This window comes from Hyperolius riggenbachi, chromosome 7 (genome assembly GCF_040937935.1).
Source record: "Hyperolius riggenbachi isolate aHypRig1 chromosome 7, aHypRig1.pri, whole genome shotgun sequence".
Lineage (NCBI taxonomy): Eukaryota > Metazoa > Chordata > Amphibia > Anura > Hyperoliidae > Hyperolius > Hyperolius riggenbachi.
In genome coordinates this window covers 117013962-117039185 of record NC_090652.1, presented here as the reverse complement: position 1 = coordinate 117039185, position 25224 = coordinate 117013962, and the positions used below count along the sequence as shown (strand labels likewise).

The 25224-nt window shown below is 43.1% G+C and overlaps 1 protein-coding gene across 1 annotated transcript in view; it reads left to right on the top strand.

The window, feature by feature from the left end:
* The window catches only part of PMS2 (PMS1 homolog 2, mismatch repair system component), a 58822-nt gene that overhangs the window by 9137 nt on the left and 24461 nt on the right, over nt 1–25224 (top strand). The window contains exons 2-9 of the mRNA XM_068244562.1: nt 1933–2072; nt 5801–5887; nt 13048–13150; nt 13282–13465; nt 17626–17796; nt 18704–18801; nt 22601–22700; nt 24131–24215. Coding sequence (XP_068100663.1) covers nt 1933–2072; nt 5801–5887; nt 13048–13150; nt 13282–13465; nt 17626–17796; nt 18704–18801; nt 22601–22700; nt 24131–24215 — 968 coding nt within the window. The remainder of the gene's footprint in view (nt 1–1932; nt 2073–5800; nt 5888–13047; nt 13151–13281; nt 13466–17625; nt 17797–18703; nt 18802–22600; nt 22701–24130; nt 24216–25224) is intronic.

Genomic DNA, 25224 nt, shown 5'->3' with positions numbered 1-25224 from the left:
TCGGGAAAAGAAAATTACCGATAGGTAAGTAACAATTTTCTATTATTTCATCATAGTACATTATAATTAGTTCTAAATTTCCAAGCATTTACTATTGATTTTAATTAGCAAAAATACTAATTTGGTGTTCTTTAAATAAGATGTATCTAAAACTCTAAATCTGTTATTCTTGGTTAAGTATATCAAGCCCGAGCACCCCCTGGAACCATTAGAAGCACCCCCTGGGGTACGCGCACCACATGTTGAGAACCTAGGACATATAGGGTACGTTTTATCCCCATTACCAAAAAGTGGGCGGAGACAAATACAAATTTCAGTGGGAAAATGTAAACTGCAGCCATTCTTACCCGGTCTGTGGAGTCGGTACAAAAATCATCTGACTCCGACTCCCCAGTTTATGAAACCACTGATTCCGACTCCAGGTACCCAAAATTGCTCCGACTCCTTAGTCTAATACTTACAAGGACTGTGGATGTGGTACAAAAATCACTCCGACTCCTCAGTTTATGAAACCACCGACTCCTACTCTGACTCCAGGTACCCAAAACTACTTTGACTCCAACTCCGACTCCACAGCCCTGATTCTTACACTGTTAATGATAGTATTCTCAAACTTTGCATACTTAATCACTGGGTGTCTGGGATTAATATTCAGAAAATAGGTGGAGCCTACAAAAGCCAATCAAAATTCAACTATTGATTTTCAAGGGGAATATTTAAATGCTGCCATTCTTGCAGAAAAGGGGGTGGAGCCACCGCCAATCAAAATTGTTTCATTTAAATGCAAATTATTGATGCCAAAGACTGTAAAGCTCACAAACTAGGTCATTGGGTAATTGTGTGTTGGGGGTTAGAAAAAGTGGGCGGAACCAACACCAGCCAAATAGATATCTGGGCATCGTCGGGCCATCAGCTAGTATATAATTGAACCCTACAGGGTCTCAAAATCTGCTTTTCATGGATAGCTGCAATGTGAGAGCTGTTGTAGGGATTGTTGATGAGATGCAAATGATTCTGAGTTGATGCAGAATTATGCAAATTTAGGCCATGGACCCAATACAAATAGCTAGTTCTTTTTGTAAGCAATTTGAGGGACGTTTTCTGTCAATTTAGTTATTGTACTGAGGCCAAAAGCTCACAAAATGCTGCATATCTTGCGATTTCCAAAATCGCAATCGCTTGAGTGGGCTCAACACCACAGATTTACATTAACAGAGCAGTTTTTCAAAGCAACAGAGATTTTCTGAGCTCTAAAAAATGCTCAAAAGGCGCTCTAGTTGATCCCAGGGCTTATGCATTTTGAAAATAGATTAATTGAAATTCAATGCAAATTTCATAAATGTCTCATTGGCAGGTGTCCTCAAGAGCATGAAGTGATAGTTGAAATGTGTTGATGCAATTGTGGAGATATTTTTGTTTAATGAATGTTGTTTTTGTATTTCAGCTCTGGGTTGTTGTTTTTTTTTCCTCCCTGTATTTTTTAATAGCCCTGCATTCCCTCTTAGGCTTCGTTCACATCAGGGCCGTTTCTGTGTGCTTTTCACAGCGCATTGCCCTGTGCATTCTGTGCCTCGTTCACATCTATACACTGTGCTGAGCTGCGTTACAAAAACATAGTGTGGCATGCATTTTTGTGCGTTGAGCTGTAAAGCGCACATCATTGCAAGTGAATGGCTTTTTTAGCACATAGAAGCATGAGCGCATAGAAGCGCATGTGTTTTTTACCCCTGATTGAAAAAAAAAACATTTTCATATGAAAACAAAGCTTATTTGACAAATGCTACAATAAGAAAAACATGCTTAAAAAACGCACTGAAATGTGCACTCAAATGCATGCGTTTTTTTACCACAATTCTCACTGCACTTATTGTAAACAAGGCCTTACTGCTTCAACCTGAATGTGTTTTTATTATTATTATTAATATTATTTAGTGCTGAACCTGCTAAAGCAATCAAGCCAATTGATCGCAAGTCTGTGCACCAGATTTGTTCCGGACAAGTGGTGCTGAGTCTGGCAACTGCAGTCAAAGAGCTCCTGGAGAACAGCATAGATGCTGAAGCCACCTGTATAGGTAAATTCTCATATTCCTATTCTCCAAACTATAATAGCAGTAAATAAAGTATTAAACATAATGACATCTGTGCACTCCTGCTCCACTGCATTTTTCACAAGTGATGTTTCTTGTTTGTCCCTGGTATTACCCAACCTTATTACCCCCCTCTGTCTGCCTCCAGCATTCCTCATTAGAAATGCCTCTGTCTGTCTCTGGCATTTTTCACCAGTAATCACACTTTCTGACCGATACATCTGTCTGTTTCTGGCATTCCCCACTAGTAATACCTCTGTCTGTCTCTGGCATTCCTCATCAGTGATACCTTTGTCTGTTCTCCCTGTTCTTCTCCAATGATGCCTATGTCTGTTCTGTCCATTCCTACCACTGATGACTGTCTGTCCTCCCTGTTCCTACCACTGATGCCTCTGTCTGTTCTTCATATTCCTGCCACTGATGCTTCTGGCTGTCCTCCCTATTCCCCAGCCACTCTGTCTGTCCTCCCTATTCCCCAGCCACTCTGTCTGTCCTCCCTATTCCCCAGCCACTGATGCCTCCGTCTGTCCTCCCTATTCCCCGGCCACTGATGCCTCTGTCTGTCATCCTTATTCCCCGGCCACTGATGCCTCTGTCTGTCCTCCTTATTCCCCGGCCACTGATGCCTCTGTCTGTCCTCCCTATTCCCCGGCCACTGATGCCTCTGTCTGTCCTCCCTATTCCCCGGCCACTGATGCCTCTGTTGGTCTTACCCGTTTCCCTTCTACTGATGCCTCGGTCTGTCCTCCCTATTCCCTTCTACTGATGCCTCTGTCTGTCCTCGCTATTCCCTGCCACTGATGTCTCTGTCTGCTTCCCTATTCCCTCTCTGTCCTCCCTATTCCCCATCATTGATGCCTCTGTCGGTCTTACCCGTTTTCCCTTCTACTGATGCCTCTGTCTGTCTTCTCTGTTCCCTTCTACTGATGCCTCTTTCTGTCTTCCCTGTTCCCTTCTATTGATGCCTCTGTCTGTCTTCCCTGTTCCCTTCTATTGATGCCTCTGTCTGTCTTCCCTGTTCCCTTCTACTGATGCCCCTGTCTGTCCTCCCTATTCCCTTCTATTGATGCCTCTGTCTGTCCTCCCTATTTCCCGGCCACTGATGCCTCTGTCTGTCCCCCCTATTCCCTGCCACTGATGCCTCTGTCTGTCCTCCAGTACAGTATACATGTTGAGCTTGTCCATGTTGAATAGAAGGCGATGTTCTCATGGGAGTCCACAGAAAATGTTTTAGGCGGGGGGGATCAAAAAGGGGGGCGGTGCGTGCAGCACGCCGCGCCGAAAATTTTGGGTGGTGTTGTGCACGCCAAAAAATGGAGCTACGCGTGCCGAAAAATGGGTGTGGTCATGAACCAGAATGTGGGTGTGGTCCTGGGTGGAGACAAGTTTACATGAACTAAGCAATGGTGGGACATTAGATTAGGACAGTGGTGGCGAACCTTTTGGAGGTCGAGTGTTCAAACTGCAAAGTCACTTTACTATCACAAAGTGCCAACAGCAATTTAAACTAAATACAAACCTTTCAACTCATACATGAACATTATGGAAAATCCAAGTTGAAAATAAACTGTGAAGATAAACAATTTCATCCGTCCTACTCCTGAAATATTTATTCATTTTTTTAGAACCTCCCAGTTTCATTTTCTGTTTTAAAAAGCGGAAAAAGTAGTTTTATTGCTATTGTCTCATATGATGATGATTCAGCTTTGTCCATAGTCTTGCAGTTAGCAATCAGTGCCCCCCAACAAGACAAATTCAGCAATCATGAGGATTCCAACATGACCAACTCAGCAATCATGAGTCCCCCAACAAGACAAATTCAGCAATCATGAGGCCCCCAATAAGACAAATTTAGCAATCATGAGGCCCCCAACAAGACAAATTCAGCAATCATGAGGCCCCCAACAAGACAAATTCAGCAATCTTGAGGCCCCCAACAAATCATGAGGCCCCCAACAAGACAGTCAGTAACCATGAGACCCCCAACAAGACAAATTCAGCAGTCATGAGGCACAAAAATAGACAGCATTTCACATAAATAGGCAGAATGCCCCCTTAATATGGTAGACACCTCTCACCTGGCAGCAGTTCCCCAAAATACACTAAATCTGACAGCAGTCGTTCCCCAAAAATAGGTAGCCCCAGGTCTATAGGTGTCCCCAGAATAGGTGGCCAGTGGTATAGATGTCCCCAGAACTGGTAGCCAGGGGTAGAAATGTCCCCAGAACAGGTAGCCAGGGGTATATGTGCCCAGTATATGTCGGCAGGGGTATATGTGCCCAGTATATGTGTAGCCAGAGGTATATGTGCCCAGTATATGTAGGCAGGTGTATATGTGCCCAGTATATGTAGTCAGGGGTATATGTGCCCAGTATATGTAGTCAGGGGTATATGTCCCCAGTATATGTAGCCAGGGGTATATGTCCCCAGTATATGTAGCCAGGGGTATATGTCCCCAGTATATGTAGCCAGAGGTATCGATGACCCCAGTATATGTAGTCAGGGGTATATGTGCCCAGTATATGTAGTTAAGGGTATATGTGCCCAGTATGTGTAGTCAAGGGTATATGTGCCCAGTATGTGTAGTCAAGGGTATATGTGCCCAGTATATGTAGGCAGGGGTATATGTGCCCAGTATATATAGCCAGGGGTATATGTGCCCAGTATATGTAGGCAGGGGTATATGTGCCCAGTATATGTAGGCAGGGGTATATGTCCCAGTATATGTAGCCAGAGGTATATGTCCCCAGTATATGTAGCCAGGAGTATATGTGCCCAGTATATGTAGGCATGGGTATATGTGGCCAGTATATGTAGCCAGAGGTATATGTCCCCGGTATATGTAGTCAGGGGTATATGTGCCCAGTTTATGTAGTCAGGGGTATATGTGCCCAGTATATGTAGTCAGGGGTATATGTGCCCAGTATATGTAGGCAGGGGTATATGTGCCCAGTATATGTAGGCAGGGGTATATGTGCCCAGTATATGTAGGCAGGGGTATATGTGCCCAGTATATGTAGGCAGGGGTATATATGCCCAGTATATGTAGGCAGGGGTATATGTCCCAGTATATGTAGGCAGGGGTATATGTCCCAGTATATGTAGGCAGGGGTATATGTCCCAGTATATATAGCCAGGGGTATATGTGCCCAGTATATGTAGCCAGAGGTATATGTGCCCAGTATATGTAGGCAGGGGTACATGTCCCCAGTATATGTAGGCAGGGGTATATGGCCCCAGAATACGTAGCCAGGTGTGCCCCAGCAGGAGGGGAGCAGCGCAGAGAAGAGAGAGAGAGCTATGTGCGGACAGTGAGGAAGGGTGGACGTGGGGTAAGTTCCGCCCGCTGCCCAGCCGCTGCACACTTCGTTCCGGACTCCGGAGGGGAATGCGAGGGAGGGAGAGCCCCCTAAGGTGAGGGAAAGGGGGGGGGGGGGAGACGTCCGCCCTTCCCCGCTATCCGCACATAGCTCTCCCTCTTCTCTACGCTGCTGGCCGCACGAGCACGCGGCCGGGGGGGGGGGGGGGGGGGCAGCGGGCGGCCAGGGTCGGGCAGATGCCCGATTTTGCCACATGTGCGGACGCCCATGGATGTTCTGCTTTTAGATCCTGGACCCTCAGGAATGGCTTTTGTCTTTGTTTTTTCAGCAACAATACTGACAATTTATTCTACTGACTAACTTTATATTTTTATATACATTCATATATTGCAGATATAAAGCTGAAGGATTATGGAGCTGAAATCATAGAAGTGTCTGATAATGGCTGTGGGGTGGAGGATTATAACTTTGAAGGTTTAAGTAAGTAAAATGCTCTGTCAGAAGTGAAGACACAGTGAGCGGCACATCTATTTTATCAATGTCCTTAAGACAGTACAGAGTTAAAGAGGAACGTTACTTTTTGGGGGTTTTTTTAGGGGGGGGGGGGGGGGGGCTTATAGCTATACATATGCAAAGAGGTGCACAGATAAATAACTGTCATGACCATGGCCATGACATCACACTGCGGGAAGGGTGTCAACACAATGTCAGCCACACAGACCTCCTCCGCTTCCCCCCCCCCCCCCCCAAGACTATTCGAGAAAAAGTAAATACTTCTCGTGGAAAAGGGGGTATCAGTTACTGATTAAGATGAAGTTCAATCTTTGGTTGCTGTTCCTCTTTAAAATAGTAGTAAGGCTAGTGTAAGAGAATCCAATCAAGTAGTAACACACCCCCTCTCCAAACACGTCAATATGAAGAACACCACAGCACAAATGAGGGTTTACAGTGCGTAGAATAATATCTCATAAAGCATACCGTAACTTTTAATGAGTCCAATAATTGATTCCATCAGGACAGGTAGGTAAAAACCAACAATACATTACAGTAATATCCTTAGAGCAGAATTCCCCAACCCTGTCCTCAAGGCCCACCAACAGTACATATTTTGCAGAAAACAACAAACATACACAGGTGAGGTAATAAGTGTCTCAGCAGCTGATTAACTACCTCTGTGGATTTCCACAAAACAAGCACTGTTGGGCCTTGAGGACAGGGTTGGGGAACTCTGCCTTAGAGGCAGCCTGATGCGCGTTTTGCGACCATGAAAGGTCACTTCTTCAGAGGCATTTAGTAATAGTGCAGATCTCCATGAATGTACATACAAACATACATGAATCCATCCTTTGGGGAATTATGACAAATCCACCTCAAACAAGTACTAAAAAGGAAACCAAAAGTCAAAAGGACCATTCCATAAGGCAAGTACTCCCAAGTTCACATTGTTCATGCACCAATGTGCAAGGACATAGTTGTCATTAGAAGGGGTCAAACAACCAGTATAAACAAGTGTGCATTTGTAGCAGCAGAATGGAGCCCACAGAGGAGGGGAACAATGCTCCAGACGCTGGAACAAAACCTTTTTTTTTTTTTTTTTTGACAGAGACAAAGTTTTGCCAGGGCTGCTGTTTAACATTCAATCTTAGAAATGAAGCATTTAAACTGAAAATATATTTATGAGAGTCTGTTCTATGCTCTTGCTTGAGGAAATGCATTTCAGGTTAGATACATCTCCCCCATTGAGGTTCTGCAACTGTCCAGCTCTTCTCAGGCAGTCTTCGCATCTCCGAGTGCTTCCGAAGTCAGGGTGCATCCGTAATGCACATTGGCTAGCCAATACTTGCATGTTTGCAGTAAGGATCTGCTCCTCTTTGGAAGTACACTGGGAAGAGTACATCCAAAGGCTGCCTGAGGAGTACCAAAGAGGTATTCAACCTAGCAGGTCGATAGCGCTGGAACGATGAGATGGACCAAGGACCTGGAATGCTCTGGATAACATAGAGCCTTCACGTTCCTTGGTTCATCCCATCGCTCTACATGGGTAAGGATCTAACGGTTCACATTTAACGTATACACCTATGTAAAGGAGCTCTTAATTGTCAGATAATCAGTTTGTTCACTAATGCAGCAGTGTGTAACGATTGTGGAATTCTCTCCGTGATCAGCGCACAAGACGTCCGCTGACACTGCGGAAATCCTCCACAAGCGTGTAATTTGAGGGAACCCAGCAAAAGGTGCAATGCACCTGTAGAGGGAAATTCCTGTCGGCAGGTGGAGCTGTGGAGTGCAGAGGAACAGCTCCTCTGCCCTGCCACAGACGCAAGACAGGAATTGCACGAAGGGAAGAAACGCAGGGCAAGATAGCCCTGAAGGAGAGAGAGCAAAGCGACAGAGGGTATGTGTGTGCACCAATCTAGTCGCCAACCCGCGACAGTGCACACACAACCATGAAGAACAGGAGAGAAGGCAATCGCCAGAGATGGCGATTGCTAACAGCGACACAAGACTGAATAAGCACAGATGAGGAATGTATGTATGTCCACCAATCTAGCCGCCACCCTGCGACGGCGGACATACAACAAAGGAAACCAAGTGAGAACGCAATCGCAAGAGAAGCGGTTGCGGAAGAGAATGAGCACAGGGACAGATTGTATGTGTGTGCACCAAACTAGTCGCCAACCCGCGACGGTGCATACACAACAGCAGATATGATGTAGGAACGCAATCGCGAGAGAGGCGATTGCCAGAGGTGACACAAGGCTACAGCAAGGCAGAGCACGAGAGTAGCAAAAGCACAGCAAATCATACAACGAGAAGATAAGGAAAATAACAAACTCTAGCTAAACGCGAACACCACACTCATTCGCAACAGTGCACGCGTTTATGCGCGGTCTCCACGTGATAAGCACAACAGAGACAAGCACGCCTAACTAACCACCGACAGACAAACATGAAACAGAGGACGCAAGCGCTTGCTTAACGGTTACCTCACCGAGCCTCCAGCAAGCGTTCGTAGCAGACAAGACAGATACACGAAAACAGGAATAAGTGAGAGATAGGATCCACAGCACTGGCGCAAGGCGAGTGCGATCCAAGTACAGCAAGAGAGTAGCAGACCAGAAGGATCCACAGCACTAGCGCAAGAGGCTAGTGCGATCCAGGAATACAGAACAGAAGGGGCTACCAGTAACAACCACTGTTCCGGTTAGCACCCAGACACACAGAACGATTTCCTGTTGACCACCGCTGGGACAGGACAATCGCAACAGATAAACAAAACAGATATGCAATCCTAACTGCACTAGGGAAACTGCCTAGTGCAGTTCCAGGAATTACTCTAAGCTAATCTTCAACAATGAGCAAGACTGACACTCCACCGAGTGTTTCACAGGACTAACCCTTATGACCAGCAAAGGACTCTGGGAAACATAGCTCTTTATACCAGTGCTGGTCGTAATGGAGAAAGCTACGCTTACGGATCATTACCCGTAATTTTACGCTATTACGCATTACGAAATTACGCTTACGGCATAGACAGTCAATTTCGGTACATGTCTATAATTACGCGTAGCACTTACGCAATTACGCGTAAGTATACCGTAATTCAAGTTATTACGTAATAGGTTTACGCGTAAAATCCTACTAGCAATTAATGCGTAAGGTCATGCTGCCAAGCGGAAAAGTTGACGCATGGATCAATGTTAGGTAGCCGCCGACTTTAAGGGTTAATAGCAAAGCCCCCTTAAGTGCTAAGAGCCTCAAATTTGGAGAATATATTAAGGAAATCAGAAGGAATAAGAGGAAAAAATTTTTTTTCAAAAAGACCTTATAGTTTTTGAGAAAATCGATGTTAAAGTTTCAAAGGAAAAATATATACATTTAAAAACCCGCCGACTTTAACGGTTAATAGCAAAGCCTGCTTAAAATTTAGGAACACAAAATTCACAGGGTATATTAAGGGGATCAGTGGGAATAAGAGGAAAAAATTTTTTCAAAAAGACCTTATAGTTTTTTAGAAAATTGATTTTTTAAGTTTCAAGGGCGAAAATGTCTTTTAAATGCGGAAAATGTCAGTTTTTTTTGCAAGGTAACAATAGTGTTTTATTTTCATAGATTCCCCCAAGTGGGAAGAGTTTTACTTACTTCGTTCTGAGTGTGGGAAATATAAAAAAAAAACGACGTGGGGTCCCCCCTCCCAGACCTCTTTAACCCCTTGTCCCCCATGCAGACTGGGATAGCCAGAATGCGGAGCACCGGCCGCGTGGGGCTCCGCACCCTGACTATACCAGCCCGCATGGTCCATGGATTGGGGGGTCTCGGAAGGGGAGGGGCAGCCAAGCTTTCCCCTCCCCCTCCGAGCCCTTGTCCAATCCAAGGACAAGGGGCTCTTCTCCACCTCCGATGGGAGGTGGAGGCCGCGATTTCCTGGGGAGGGGTTCATGGTGGCATCTGGGAGTCCCCTTTAAAAAGGGGTCCCCCAGATGCCCACCCCCCTCCCAGGAGAAATGAGTATAGAGGTACTTGTAGTACCCCTTACCCATTTCCTTTAAGAGTTAAAAGTAAATAAACACACAAACACATAGAAAAAGTATTTTAATTGAACAAAAAACATAACCACGAAAAAAGTCCTTTAATATTCTTAATTAACCATTAATACTTACCTGTCCCTTTAAAAGCCAGTTCCCACGCAATATCCTCGGAAATATACTAATCAGTTACAATGTAACAAAGTTATTACAATGTAACAACTTTGTTACTTTGTAACACCACCGCACCCAACGTCACTCGCCGCTCACCCGCCGGCCGCCGCATACACGCTAGTCCCCGCCGGCTCCCGCCGTCCACTCCGCCCACACCTGTCACTCATATACATGCTGGCACCCATGGGTGCCAGCATGTATATAGGTGACATGTGGGAGAGGCGGGGAGGGCAGCGGAGCCGGCGGGGACTTAGCGTCCCTTCACCCGACAGAGCTCTGAGCTATATTAGCTCAGAGCTCTCGAAAGCATCTTTGTATTTGGGCTCCAAGGAGCCCCATTGGTCCTTAGCAGACCAATGGGGTTCCTTCAAATCAGAAGGAACCCCATTGGTCTGCTAAGGACCAATGGGGCTCCTTGGAGCCCAAATACAAAGATGCTTAGAGAGCTCTGAGCTATAGCTCAGAGCTCTGTCGGGTCCTGCAGCACAGACGCGGTGGCGGCGGCGGCGGTGAGTGACGTCGGGTGCGGCGTAGTTACAATGTAACAAAGTTGTTACATTGTAATAACTTTGTTACATTGTAACTGATTAGTATATTTCCGAGGATATTGCGTGGGAACTGGCTTTTAAAGGGACAGGTAAGTATTAATGGTTAATTAAGAATATTAAAGGACTTTTTTCGTGGTTATGTTTTTTGTTCAATTAAAATACTTTTTCTATGTGTTTGTGTGTTTATTTACTTTTAACTCTTAAAGGAAATGGGTAAGGGGTACTACAAGTACCTCTATACTCATTTCTCCTGGGAGGGGGGTGGGCATCTGGGGGACCCCTTTTTAAAGGGGACTCCCAGATGCCACCATGAACCCCTCCCCAGGAAATCGCGGCCTCCACCTCCACCGCCCATCGGAGGTGGAGAAGAGCCCCTTGTCCTTGGATTGGACAAGGGCTCGGAGGGGGAGGGGAAAGCTTGGCTGCCCCTTCCGAGACCCCCCAATCCATGGACCATGCGGGCTGGTATAGTCAGGGTGCGGAGCCCCACGCGGCCGGTGCTCCGCATTCTGGCTATCCCAGTCTGCATGGGGGACAAGGGGTTAAAGAGGTCTGGGAGGGGGGACCCCACGTCGTTTTTTTTTTATATTTCCCACACTCAGAACGAAGTAAGTAAAACTCTTCCCACTTGGGGGAATCTATGAAAATAAAACACTATTGTTACCTGTGCAAAAAAAACTGACATTTTCCGCATTTAAAAGACATTTTCGCCCTTGAAACTTAAAAATCGATTTTCTCAAAAACTATAAGGTCTTTTTGAAAAAAAATTTTTTCCTCTTATTCCCACTGATCCCCTTAATATACCGTGTGAATTTGGTGTTCCTAAATTTTAAGCAGGCTTTGCTATTAACCGTTAAAGTCGGCGGGTTTTTAAATGTATATATTTTTCCTTTGAAACTTTAACATCGATTTTCTCAAAAACTATACGGACTTTTTGAAAAAAAAATGTTTCCTCTTATTCCTTCTGATCTCCTTAATATATTCTCCAAATTTGAGGCTCTTAGCACTTAAGGGGGCTTTGCTATTAACCCTTAAAGTTGGCGGCTTTTTTATATTATACGGGAGCGTAATATTACGCGATTACGGCAGACTGTGTAATTTCAATGGGAGTTTACTGTCTTACGCGTAATTTGTTACGCGTAAAACGTAACCCTACGGTCTACGCGTAATTAATTACGCGTAATACCGTAACCTTACACGTAACGCTTACGGTGCATTTGTAGTGAATTACGATGCGTAATTACGCTAATGCGTAATTTCGGCCCAGCACTGCTTTATACTGCCAGTCATCAAAGGAGGCAGGTAGGGGATTTGCATAACGAGTGTATGCAAATTCCTCAGCAGCAGAACAGACCAGAAACTTGTAATGGAAAGACAGGTCTCTCTTGCAGAGACCTGCAGCCCACAGACTAGAGGAATGGTCAAACAGCTGTCTGCCAATGCATCCAGCTGAGCGGATCATTACACAGTGTATATAGAGCTAACAATGAACTGAAGGTGAAGCCGAAGGTCTGCATATGCTAACCCATATAATTTAGTACAGTATTCATGCGTCCTTACCACGTTATTTAGCACCATGTCACCTGGGAGAGTATTGCAGTGAATAGTTGATGAGACTTGTCACTGGATATTAAATCTAGCTGCTCGCAATGGACTTGTATCAGGAGCAACCGTAGCCAAACTCTAGTTTTTGACTCTGTGTAGCAAAGACTGATATTGTTGACTGTGCTCAAACCAAGTGGACCTAAGCCCTTAATGATACCAGCAGTGCAGCTCCAGAAACTTGTGGCGAAGTATGTGCTCTAAAAAGTACATAAGGAGTGCTCTGTAGTGCATTAATCATTTATTTACACTGAAATTAAAAGAATCACAAGATGTATGGTGAATAAAAGCATATAGCACTCATGTGCAGTGTACTGGAGCCACCTCGGATGGACACTCCAATGGCTCTTTTCTTCCTCACTGTGGCCAGCAGTGTGGATTCCCATGTTAGCGAACAGGGAAGCAGCGGTTGGCGGGGCCGGGACCTTAGTGTGCCAATAGCGTCATAACTTGTTTCAGCGTAACCATGACTTCATCAGATACGTCTTGTAGTGGGATTCTTTTAATTGCAGTGTAAATAAATGATTAATGCACTATAGAGCGCTCCTTATCTGCTTTTTAGTTTCTGTCTCACTGGCTAGCTATTGAAGGCTGGACAGCATTTTCAGGCACTCCTAATGCTAGTTTTGCTAGTAAGTTGTCACAGCATCTAGAGGCTATTTGTTGTTGCTGCAACATGACTCCTGTTTAACTTGTTCCTGACGTGTTTGTACAATGTCCCTGTGTAGTTATGGATCTAGCAATGTGTGAATTGCAGGATTTTGCAATCATTTGTGGTTTGTCATTTTAGCTCTGAAACATCACACTTCCAAGATACAGGATTTCTCTGATCTGATCAGTGTGGAAACTTTTGGCTTTCGTGGAGAAGCTTTAAGTTCATTGTGTGCGTTAAGGTAAAGGTGTTTATTCTTTTTATCCTTTAGCACCTGCATAATGTTGCAGTGATACAAATGGACAGCTGCTACATAATACTTTTTTTGTGTATTATTTAAAAATTGTTTTATTCTTGATTTTCTTGTAACAGTGATTTGTCCATTATCACCTGCCATAAAACAGCAAAAGTGGGCACACGTCTGGTATTTGATCAGAATGGAAGAATTGTCCAACAGTCTCCTCTCCCACGACAGCAGGGAACCACAGTCACTGTGCAGCAGCTGTTCTACACACTGCCGGTGCGCCACAAGGAGTTCCAGCGCAATACCAAAAAGGTTTGTAACTGGGGATTCATCCCACCACAGAATGCAAAAATTGCTTTATATTACTGTACATAGCTGCGGAAGAGGTCGGCGCTATATAAATACTAAATAATAATAATAATAATAATGCAGTTTGCAACATTTTTAATAGATGAAATAAGGTCCCACAAAACATCAGATCCCTGCTGACATCTGATCTAGTATTGAGTGGTGTAAGTAAAGGTAGATATGGTTTACCTTTTCTAATAATGTATTCTTGGTGAAATTTGCCTTCTTAAAACAGAAGGAAATTTGTAATAATTCAGCTATAAGTGAACATTTGTGGTTACCCACAATGCACCACTACTGAATATGCAAATGTATCTCTTTTCGCCCCTGTAAGCCAGGCAAGCATCCAGAACCGCTGGTGTATAGCAACCCTATCGCTTTAAATATTACACAGCGACACCAACCCCACATGTAGACGGCCTGTTTCAGGCTTTTGGCCCTCATCAGTACATCAGTGCAAAAGCCCTCCAATCGGCTTACGGAGGCGGGGAGGAAAGGGAGGCAGGCGGGAAGCGGCGATATGCAGGAGGCGGGGGAGCGGAGGTAAATGACAACCTGCATGTAAACAGCCAGCTAGCGACAAGCTGCATGTCACTAGCGTGGCGGTTTTTATAAGGGGGGACAGCAGAGCACAGGGGGGCCTGGGGGTGCACTATAAGGACACAGAGGCTGGGTATTGTATGCCGAATGTGCCTCTGTGTCCTAATCATGTCAGAAACCCACCTCGGGTTCTCTTTAAAGTACCGGTAAACATGAGGCAAAAAAAAAAGCCTCTGGATCCTTTAGGAGCTTCCAATGTCCTCCTGAAGAATACCGCCACTGACCAGGACCCTCTTGAAATCACAGCCGCCCTCCTCTTCTATCACGATCGTGGCCATGCTGCACTCTTGCAAATACAGCTGCACCTGCGGGTCCAGCTTACTCGTGCAGGTGTCATACAGCAGCGCTCATGCATGAAGAAGAGCTTGACTTTGTAACATATCCCGCAAGCTCTTGACTGATATGTTTTGGGGGTCCACGTGCGGTAATGGTGGGAGCCAGGAGACCATGGTAAACCTCAGCAGGATCCAGAGGCTCAAGTACACTTTAACCACTTCACCACTGAGGGCTTTTTTTCCCTTGTGGACTAGAACAATGTTCACCTTTCAGCACCCCTCCTTTTCATTTGCCAGTAACTTTATCACTACTAATCACAACAATCACAACCAATTATGCTTTCTTAGGGTGGTATGTTTTGCTAAGAATTATTTTATGCTAAATGCATTTTTAAAAAATTGGAAAAATGCATTATTTCTCAGTTTTCGGCCATTACAGTTTTAAAATAATGCATGCTACTGTAATTAAAACCCACCTATTTTATTTGTGCATTTGTCCCGGTTATTACAACATTTAAAATATTTCCTTAGTAGAATGTATGGTGCCAATATTTTACTTGGAAATAAAGATTCTATTTTTTTCAGTTTTGCGTCCATCACTATTTACAAGACAATATTTTCAAAAATAACAGTAATATACCCTCTTGACTTACATATTAAAGTTCAGTCCCTAAGGTAATTATTTATGTAATTTTTTAACTATCTTTTTTATGCACAACTTTTATGTGGGTAACTATGGGAGAGTGTGGGAGGTAAGGGGTTAATTTTAAATGTATGTGTAGGTCTTTTTTATTGAAGAAAATGTACAGTATGTAGGTGTAATTTTACTATTTGGCCACAAGATGTCCACATGCATGATCTTCTTTAGCGTACTGTTAGTATGCTAACAGCAAGTAATGTGTAGATGTGTTACTTACATTATTACAATGAACGCAGGCATCTCATTGATGCTGGTCCTGATCCTGGATTAGTTTAAAAAAATGTCTTTTGTTCAACAAGGCATGCATGAGTCCATTATGGCCTGATATGCCAAGCTGGTCATTCCCTTTCTAATCAGAAATTGTTTTCATAGTTCTGGATTCCCACACAATCTGCCAAACTCAATATAGACGTCATGAGAAACCTATTGAGCACAGTACCACTCAATTCAGCGTAGCCCTATGCAGCCGTCAATCCTCCACCTCTCTTCCCCCACTTGGAATTATTTTTAAAGGATACCCGAAGTGACATGTGACATGATGTATGTACAGTGCCTAGCACACAAATAACTAGGCTGTGCTCCTTTTTTTTCTTTCTCTGCCTGAAAGAGTTAAATATCAGGCATGTAAGTGGCTGACTCAGTCCTTACTCCGACAGGAAGTGACTACAGTGTGACCCTCACTGATAAGAAATTCCATTTTCTATCTCTTTCTTGCTCTCAGAAGCCATTTTCTGCTAGGAAAGTGTTTTATAGTTGAAATTTCTTATCAGTGAGGGTCACACTGTAGTCACTTCCAGTCAGGACTGAGTCAGCCACTTACATACCTGATATTTAACTCTTTCAGACAGAGGAAGAAAAAAGAACACATCATAGTTATTTGTGTGCTAGGCACTGTACTTACACATGTCTATCTCATCATGTCAAATGTGACTTCGGGTATCCTTTAAGCAATACATTTACCAACATTGTTAGCAGTTGAATCAACTGGAAATGTCGGGGGCAATAGCTGTCTGGCAGATTCGTTCAAAGTGATCAAATGGACTGGAAAAAAATTGATACTTGTATGGCCAGTTTTAGAAAGTTTGCAAATCTCGCTTGGTTAATGCTAAAACACAATGAGGATTGATGATACATTGTTATTATTAGATTAAGTTAGATTAGTAATTGTACAAAATTAGCATTAGCCATGTTTTTTTCCACAATACTGCTCCCATCAGTCTAGGTACAGAAATATCGACTAAACAATTCAAACTTAACAGTAAGGTTGTATTTCCTGCAGCCATTCCCTTCCCTAGTGACTGTTCTGCACGTTGTTACTGATCTGAGCTCAGATGAGCCCATTGCTGTTTACAGTGTAAGTGCCAGTACAAATGCCCTTCTGATGTCATCTTCTGCCCTATGCACCAAGGGGAATTATAGGGTAGTAGGTGTGGCCAGGATTTAAAAACTTTCAACTTCTCTCTGGAACAATAACTCATTAAAACTCAGCAGGGACAATTCTATTAACAATAGGGCCCCCGGCCAAAATTAAACTGGAGACCCCCAACATACACCCCACAACCAAAAATGGGGTCCCTTCAATGCAGCCAAATTTCCCCCCTGGGTACCTGAGCCGGCTGCCAAATCACCCCCCTCCCCCAAATTAATTGTGCTCCCCCAGGGGCCTGCACTTCGTCTACCGGGACAGGCAAGACGATATTCTGCCAAGGACATTGCAGGGCCCCAGGGGAGCAAAGTTAAGTTGCAGGGGGAAGTTGCAGGGGAAGGAGACACAACATTTTACAAATTGTTAGTTTCTAATAATTTCACTTCTAAACTAAACTTTAGCTTCTAAACTTAAAGAGAATCTGTACTCTAAAATTTTTACAGCAAAAAGCATACCATTCTATTAATTATGTTCTCCTAGGCCCCTCTGTGCTGTTTCTGCCACTCTCTGCTGCAATCCTGGCTTGTAATTAACAGTTTTAGGCAGTGTTTACAAACAAACTAACCAGCTTGTGATAGGCTCACATAAGCAGAGTGTGTGAGTCATACAGAGTCTGCAGGGTGCCTGCAGAGGGTGTGTATCGCTTCTATCCAATCACAAGCAGCCCTGCACATTCCACACATTCAAGCCTAATGCTGGTTACACACCATGCGTTTCCGTGTTCGATGCGTCCGTCGATACGCATCGATTCGATTATTTCCGACATGTCCGATTCAAGCTTCGATGGATCATTAAGTCGATTTGCCATACTTTACATGGCAAGCGACCTAAAAATCATCGAAATGCGTTTGGAAATGCTCGGAAATAATCGAATCGACGCGTATCGACGGACGCATTCGACGCGGAAATGCATGGTGTGTATTCAGCATTAGCCCGACAGAGCTGACAGAAGGAAACAGATTAGATCATATAACAGAGATAACACAGCCACTGTGCAATTAGGAAAGTCTGCAGTAAGCCAGAGCACATTAGAACAGGCAAAGGAACTTATAGGATAGAAGAACTAAGGCTGAAAATTTTGTTACAGAGTCTCTTTAATAGTTCCACTTTTACTCTTTTTAAGGAATTTGCCAAAATGGCTCAGGTTTTACAAGCGTATTGTATAATTTCAACTGGAGTTCGTATAAACTGCACCAATCAAGTTGGCCAGGGCAAGAGAACCCCTGTGGTGTGTTCTAGCGGCGCATCAAGCAGTGTAAAGGAGAACATAGGAGCTGTGTTTGGACAGAAACAGGTGAGTAGCCAACTAACTATGCCCCTTTATTTACTCAGCTGTAGACCAAATCTAAAATGATTGATGGCTGAGGAATTTCTTCTATTCAATCAGCTTTATCGAGTTACTAAGTGCACATTTACTTTTTGCAGTCTGACCTCTAAGCTGTTGATTATTTTTTTTTTTTTCGAAGGATGTTGTATATACTTGTTTATATCTACACTTTTTTGTTTCAAAAACTTCGAGAGAAAAAAATAACATTAAAAAAACAACAGGTGAATAAACAAAGTACTTAAAGCGCACATGAACTGAGAGGAATATTGAGGCTGACATATTTAGCCCTACTCTCTCTCACATTTTGTGCTACAACTAAGCCAAAAGACTGCTCACCCTGCTGTAGCCAAACTCCTGCCCGCACTAAATACTGTTCCCCCACCAGCAGCCAAATTGGTCGCTGATGGCTTCTATAGCCAATTCTCATTATGGCCTATAGCAGTGCCCACATCATCAGTGCAACTCTGTACCAAAATTTGCTGTTTCAAAATGAACACCCCAGATATAACATTGTTGGGGGCAGGGAAGAGAGATCAAAAACTGCAACAACTGAAGAGAAGGGGCAGAGCCTAGAAGAAAAGAAGATTTTGTCAACTACAGTAAGCATGCACACTTCAATGTAAACAATTTGTACTAAAGTGAAGTTACTTTTCTAATTACTGCGCTGAGAATTTTCTGTATATTGTGTTAATGTCTCATTGCGAGCAGCCTGTTAAAAATAAGCAGAATTTTTTCAGGATTATGACTTGCTTGAATCCTGATGTTGATCTGAGTGCTATTATAAAAATCATAAACCAAAAATCTATGGTGTGTCATTATACAATAGCTATAATCTGAGTAGCTACTATACACGTGTATTTTCTCTTCCTCTCAGTTGCAGAGTTTGATCCCTTTTGTCCAGCTGCCCCCAAATGAAAGTGTTTGTGAAGAGTATGGGCTGAATCACGCAGAGCTACCTGATGGATTCTACAAGTGAGTAGTATAGCTAATTAGTTCATCCATTGATGATAGGGCAGCTATTGCCTTTTTCAGTTTATTTTTTACATGTTTATGTGAATACTGTTAGCTTCATGTAAATACAGTTAACTTATGAATAAGTATGGTTTTTGTGTTTTTCAATTAAATTAAATAGTACAATCCCCCCCATATATCAGGTTTAGTTGTTTGTTAGGGCATGCACCTAGTTTGATTGTATTTTAGTGCCTGACTAGTCCTCTAGGTGGTGCAGCAATTCCACTATTATAAATATGTTAATGAGTTTATCACCCTTTCTATTTATCTTAGTCAGTAAGGGTGGAGTCCCTATATTTATTGTTTGTTATTATTTATTTTCTATTTATATCTTTTAATTATATACTGTGTGTGCCTGGAACAACCATATTGGCCAATTATGTTTATATACAGTGTTTTCTTATTAAATGGTTTGATTTTAAAAGGCAGGGCATTACACATTATTACTACTATGACTTAGCTGTATGCAATTGCATAGCTACCATTTCTCTGACCTGTCTGGAATTTCCTCCTTCTGCCCATTAGTTTTTGCATTTACCTACAGCACATTAAAGTGGACCTGAACTCGTGCACAGGACAGAAGGAAACATATAGAAATGCACCCTGTATGTATTTAGAGAGTTTAGCCTGTCTAATCCCCTCGTGTGACTAATCAAAAGTCATAATTTGATCCCTCGGCTATATCAGCTGCCTGCCACGGCAGAGAGCTAATTGGTAAACACAGGATGTAAACAATATGTCTGCTTCCATGAAAGCAGGAAGTAGACACACTGCAGATTTATTGCAAGATTTGTATCAGGTGTAACAAAGAAATCTGTTTCTTTAAATTTTATTATGCTGTTGGTTATCTTTAAGAGCAGAGAGGAAGTTTTGAGTTCAGGGCCACTTTAAGACAAGCCCTTAAAACATTCTAAAACTTACCTACCAGTTTTCCTTATCCTCTGTGGACCTGACAATGTAAGAATAATCCGTACCATACTTAAAGTTTATACACATCCAGGAAAAATACTTTCCACGGGGATTAGGACTTGATACCTCTGGTAACTGTTTGAGGGCTTAGTGCTGTACAGACATGTCACTAGGCTAAAACCTTGCAACGCGTTCTGTTGCTATGGAGAGGGGAGGGGGGTTGATGGAGCGGCTTTGAGCAGGATGGGTACGGTGAAGAACAATGTACTGATGTATCTGCACTCCTGATCTCTCAGCAACGCATCGGGGAGCTGTAGACATGCTAGATTCTTAGCAGAGATAACTCCCCCACCTTGACCAAGAACTCTTTACAGTGTACAGGGCTATAGAGTCTGAAGACCCTACTTAGGTTGCATACACACCGACACACATACAGTTTTGATTTGCCAATTAATGGCCGGTTTTACCACTTCCTTGAGCGAGATGGGCCTTTCTGTTACCGAACTTGCAAACCGGGCTTTTTATTTTAATTGTGATTGACTTTCTCTAAACGTACACACTTACACTATACAGGACTCCCAGTATTTCTGTGGTTTTTTTTTGTTTTTGTTTTTTTTTTATCTTCTTTCTGGAAGGCAGATCACCCCCTCTGTATAATACCATATATTATTTATTTCAAGGAGTTTTGAATCCGGATGATACCATTTATTGGCTAACTTGAGATGAGTAAAAAGTGAGCTTTCGGCCTTTTAAAAAGCCTTCCTCTGACTGGTTCCTGACAAAAACTGAAAAACACAGCTTATATACACTGACATACAGAGGAGAAACATCCTTTAGCACACATAAATGTAATTAGATGTGTCACAGACGGTTGCGGGGCCGCAGACGAGTTCTGGAACCGCCCGTGAAGAAAAAGCGATCGCACTCGATTCTCTGCATCGATTGCGCTTCAGATCAATAGAATCTGGATTGATTGTGTAGGAGCATCTGTCTTTTCTCAGCAGAGAGAAGACATCAGCTTAACTGCAGGATGGCTCTTGATATGCTAATGAGCAGGAACAAACCCTTGAGTTCAGGAAGCTAATCTCCACAGGTGGGCCATAGAAAGCCAGCCGAAGCGGCTCCGACCAGGCCAGATATGAATGCATGTGGGGTATGGTTTCTTGACGATTATATGGCAACCATACCTCGCACAGCTATAAAATTCATATTGTCTTGTTCGGTAAAATCTGGCCATCGTGCTGATATGAAATTCATTGTGATGGTCCGTCTGGTTATTGAGGTATGACCCTTCTCAAGAACTGGACCCGCTGCCGTAGCCATGTCTGATGTCATATTAATCTGTATTTTCCGACAAGTATGAATCTGTTATCCCCCTAAATATAACGTGTATCGTTTGTGTAGTACGGCAGTTTGTAAGTTTAAAACCTAAAATCTCTGAGGGTATGAACTGTCATTGGTGGGTGACTCAGAGGGGGCCGGCATTGCCACACCCTCAAACCAGCTTCATCAAAAGCACATGGCTGGCAGGCGGGTCCTCATTCCTCCATTTTTCCACCTTCATGAACACACAGCCACCGTGAGGAACAAGTGGTGGCCATTTTGCTTGAACTTAGCTGAAACAAAGAACTTTGCGGAACTTGAAACCAAGGACTTGATGATTTTCCCACAAAAGGACATTTTCCATGAAACTAAGTATTTTTTCTCCCTTTCTTTTATTTTTCATACTGGCTATTACTGTTTTAATAATTGTTGATTTTAATAATTGTCTGTATATATTAATTATTTATATTGCCGTGAATAAACGACTTTATCCAAGTCATTCACTGTTCCGCTACCCTGCTTCGCAGCCGCACAAACTGAACCAGACTTCTTAAGAGACGCTACTATTGTATTGTTGCTAGCTAGACAGAATACAGCGTGTTTTAACCGTTTTTATTTGTAGATCTAGGTTCAGACAGTCAGTGGACTCCTCTGTCCCATGGTAACAGAGGTGGTGGCAGTTATACCCTGAACTAGTGTGTAAAGTGTATTTCCGTAACCCACAGGCTCCCTTCTGGTCGGGCTGCTGCCCAAATTTCTGTCGGTTTCTGCGCAAAGATCGCGACCAGAGCTTGCATGGTCTGTGTGCTGAAACCGATTGGAAGGCAATTTGCGGTCTGACCACTAGGACTCCTGTGACAAGATGCCTTAACTGATACTCAGGAAGCTTTCCCAGGCATCCTGGCTAAATTGATAAGATCAACCGTTCCCTCAACATAACATAAAGTAGACTCTGGTGATGGGGAGACATCGTAAATTCTGAGTTCAAATTGTAACTGGGCTAGTTACATGCACCATTAATTCTAAGCTAGAAAGAATTGTGGCATTTAAAACCAGCACATGAAAGCAAATAAAATGAATAGTGACAGTAAACACCATCTGATAGGACACAAAAAAATGAATGAAAAGAAAATTTTAAAGAAATAAAAATATGAAAAATGTAGTCCTTATATCTTATGGGAAAAAAAGTGAAAATGAATTTATCAGAAACCCATTTCAGTTTCACTTTTGGGATTGTTTACACTACATAATTTATTCACATTTTACTGCAAATTGGAAAAGCATTAGACCTGACAGGTCATGTTAATCAATGGGCTCGCTCACATGTGATGCATTTTTGTATATGCAGTAAAATAAATTCACAGAGTGCTGCATTTCTTTTTTTTGGGTGCAATGCAGGTTTTCATATGTAGTGTGATTTATGTATATTTGGGTATACAAGTGTCCATGCTATGCATTGTTTGAATCTGGAGGTGCAAAGAGGTTATGTTTTTTTTATTTTGCTTTCCTTATTTTGTCTTTTTTTTAGTATTACAGGATACATATCTCATTGTGATCATGGTGTGGGAAGAAGTGCAACAGATAGACAGTTTTTCTTCATCAATCAGCGGCCATGTGATCCAGCCAAGGTATACAGAATACATAATCCTTTATTTCGCAGTTGCCACACCCAGAATTGTATGTGTTGCGCATTGGCATAGGGCATAGTGCAAGATTGCATACAGTGAAAAACCACAGTGCAAAAAATGACATACAGAGAAGAAAAGAACAACATAGAATGAAACCATACCTCCGTGTACAGGGGCCTATGTAACCGTAATACAGGAGGTACCATGCTAGGAGGTTTTGCTGTGTATAGGGGCTCGAGTTCAGAAGGATCACTTCTTGAGGGAAAAAGGAGTTCCTGTGCCTCGAGGTTTTGGTGGGAATAGTCCTGTAGCGGCAGCTTGAAGGCAGACTGTTGAAGAAGCGACTTCCGGGGTGGTGGGGATTGCGCGAGATTCTGTTTGGTTCTCAGCCTGGATTCGTGGAGTTGATCCAGTGGTGGCAGGAATGTGCCAATGATTGTTTCCACAGCGTTGATTACTCTTTATAGTCAGTACTTGTTGCTTGTGGTAACGCCAGCATATCCTACGATGATAGATGAGCAAATGATATAGAGGCTTGTCATCCGCTCCAGCGGCATACCGAACTTCCTCAGTTGTCTCTAGAAGAACAACTGTTGCTGAGCTTTTTTTTGGCATTTGGTCGTGTTATCTCCCCATCTCAGGTCGCTGGTGATGGTTGTATCCAAGAACCGAACCCTTGGTACTCTGGCTTCAGTGCCTTCGAAGAAGACCAGTTTAGGAGGGGGAGTGTGTTTTTTGAAGTCCACAATCAACTTAAGTCTTTGCAGCATTTAGGACTAGCTTGTTGCTCTTACACCAATTGCAGATTTGCTCAGTCTTACTGCGGTCGGTGCGTTTTGTCACCTCTGCTGATGAGTCCTAGGATGGTGGTGTCATCCGCAAATTTAATGACCTTAACGCAGTCTACGGTTGAGATGCACTCCTCTTCTATCTTTGTGCACTGGTTCCAATCTGGCAGCGGCACTGTTATCTAACTAAATGCTTTGCTGTGACCTTGGCACAATCTGGTTCCTGTATGTGCTGCCATAGGTGGGAAAACACAACTCTAGTGACTTGCCTTGTGCAGCTGGGAAGGGAAGATTCTAGATGGCAAGACAAGCATATGTTTGAGGTATGGTCACTACATGCAGGCTGTTTATAGTACCTGCATTCTGGCAGCACATTTTGTGGCATATTTAGGGTAGCATCAAATTTCACTTTTAAAGTACAGAAATGTACATCATCATTATCATCATCGTTTGTTCTCATTGTCATATGTAACAGTTCTCTTTTCTTTCGCTAGCTGTACAGCCAATTCAAAGATAGTATATGTATAGTTTATCATGTAAGTCATTTTTTTTTTAAATGAAAATGTATTGTTGGAAACACAAATATTCCTTCTTTTAGACTGCTCACGGACATCACGTCTTACTATGGCTTCTGTTTATCAGGTTTCCAAGGTTGTGAATGAGGTGTACCACATGTTCAACAGACATCAGTATCCATTTGTTGTTCTCAACATATGTGTTAATTCTGGTAAGAATTTTACAGAAATATTGATTTTTCTCTTGTATTCTATAGTACTGAAGACCTGAGACAAGTAACATCCTTTGGCAATGGGAATAAAGAGTCAAGCATCCGATCCCTTGTGCATATGTAATCAGTGTCATAGCTAAGGAGCTTTGGGCCCCATTGCAAGTTTTACATTGCCCCCCCCCCCCCCCCCCCCCCCCCGCAAGCACTCATACATAACAATTGATATAGCGCACCAAAACTTGCCAAGGACATCCATAGTATCAGAGGAGCAAATGGGATGGAGAACAACTTTGTTAGTGATTACCACCATTCAATGCCTCTATAAAAGTGATCATTACCAGCACAGGACCAATAAAGAGCTAAAACTGCTGTTGAGGGAAGGTCCCTTGGGGCCCCTCTGGCCCAAGGGCCCGAGGCGGTCACAACCTCTACATCCCCTATTGCCACGCCACTGCATTTAATATATTTAATTTAAAGCAACAGCAATTGTCACTGTGACGGTGTATCAATGACGTTTACACCTGAATAACTATCAAGTTTCTGTAATAATAAAAAAGGAAAGCTTGGGGAATGTGAAGGGATACAACAGGGATCCATTTATAGTTTTGTCAGCTGCCGTTCTGCCATATCTTCACTTTCTTAGCAATAGTAATATATTTACATCATTACAGGATTTGGAATCCTCTACATATTTATAAATATACCCCTTGACTCCAGTCACTTTAACCACTTTTATCCACCACTACAGTATATCTACATCCTCTGTGACTTCATCTAAGCCACGAGGACGTAGATATGTCTTGTAGCTAAGGCACAGCTGTGCACGGTTGGGAAATGCTCCTGTGCACATCTCCGGCACTATCTGCTGCAGCACTAATAGGTTAAAGGGAATATATGTTCCCTGAGCCAATAAGATTGATTTTTAGCATTAAGAATGCTTTTATTTTCCCAGTTCATGGTGAAAAATACACACCGTAGCATTATTTCAGAATCAAATATCCTCACCATA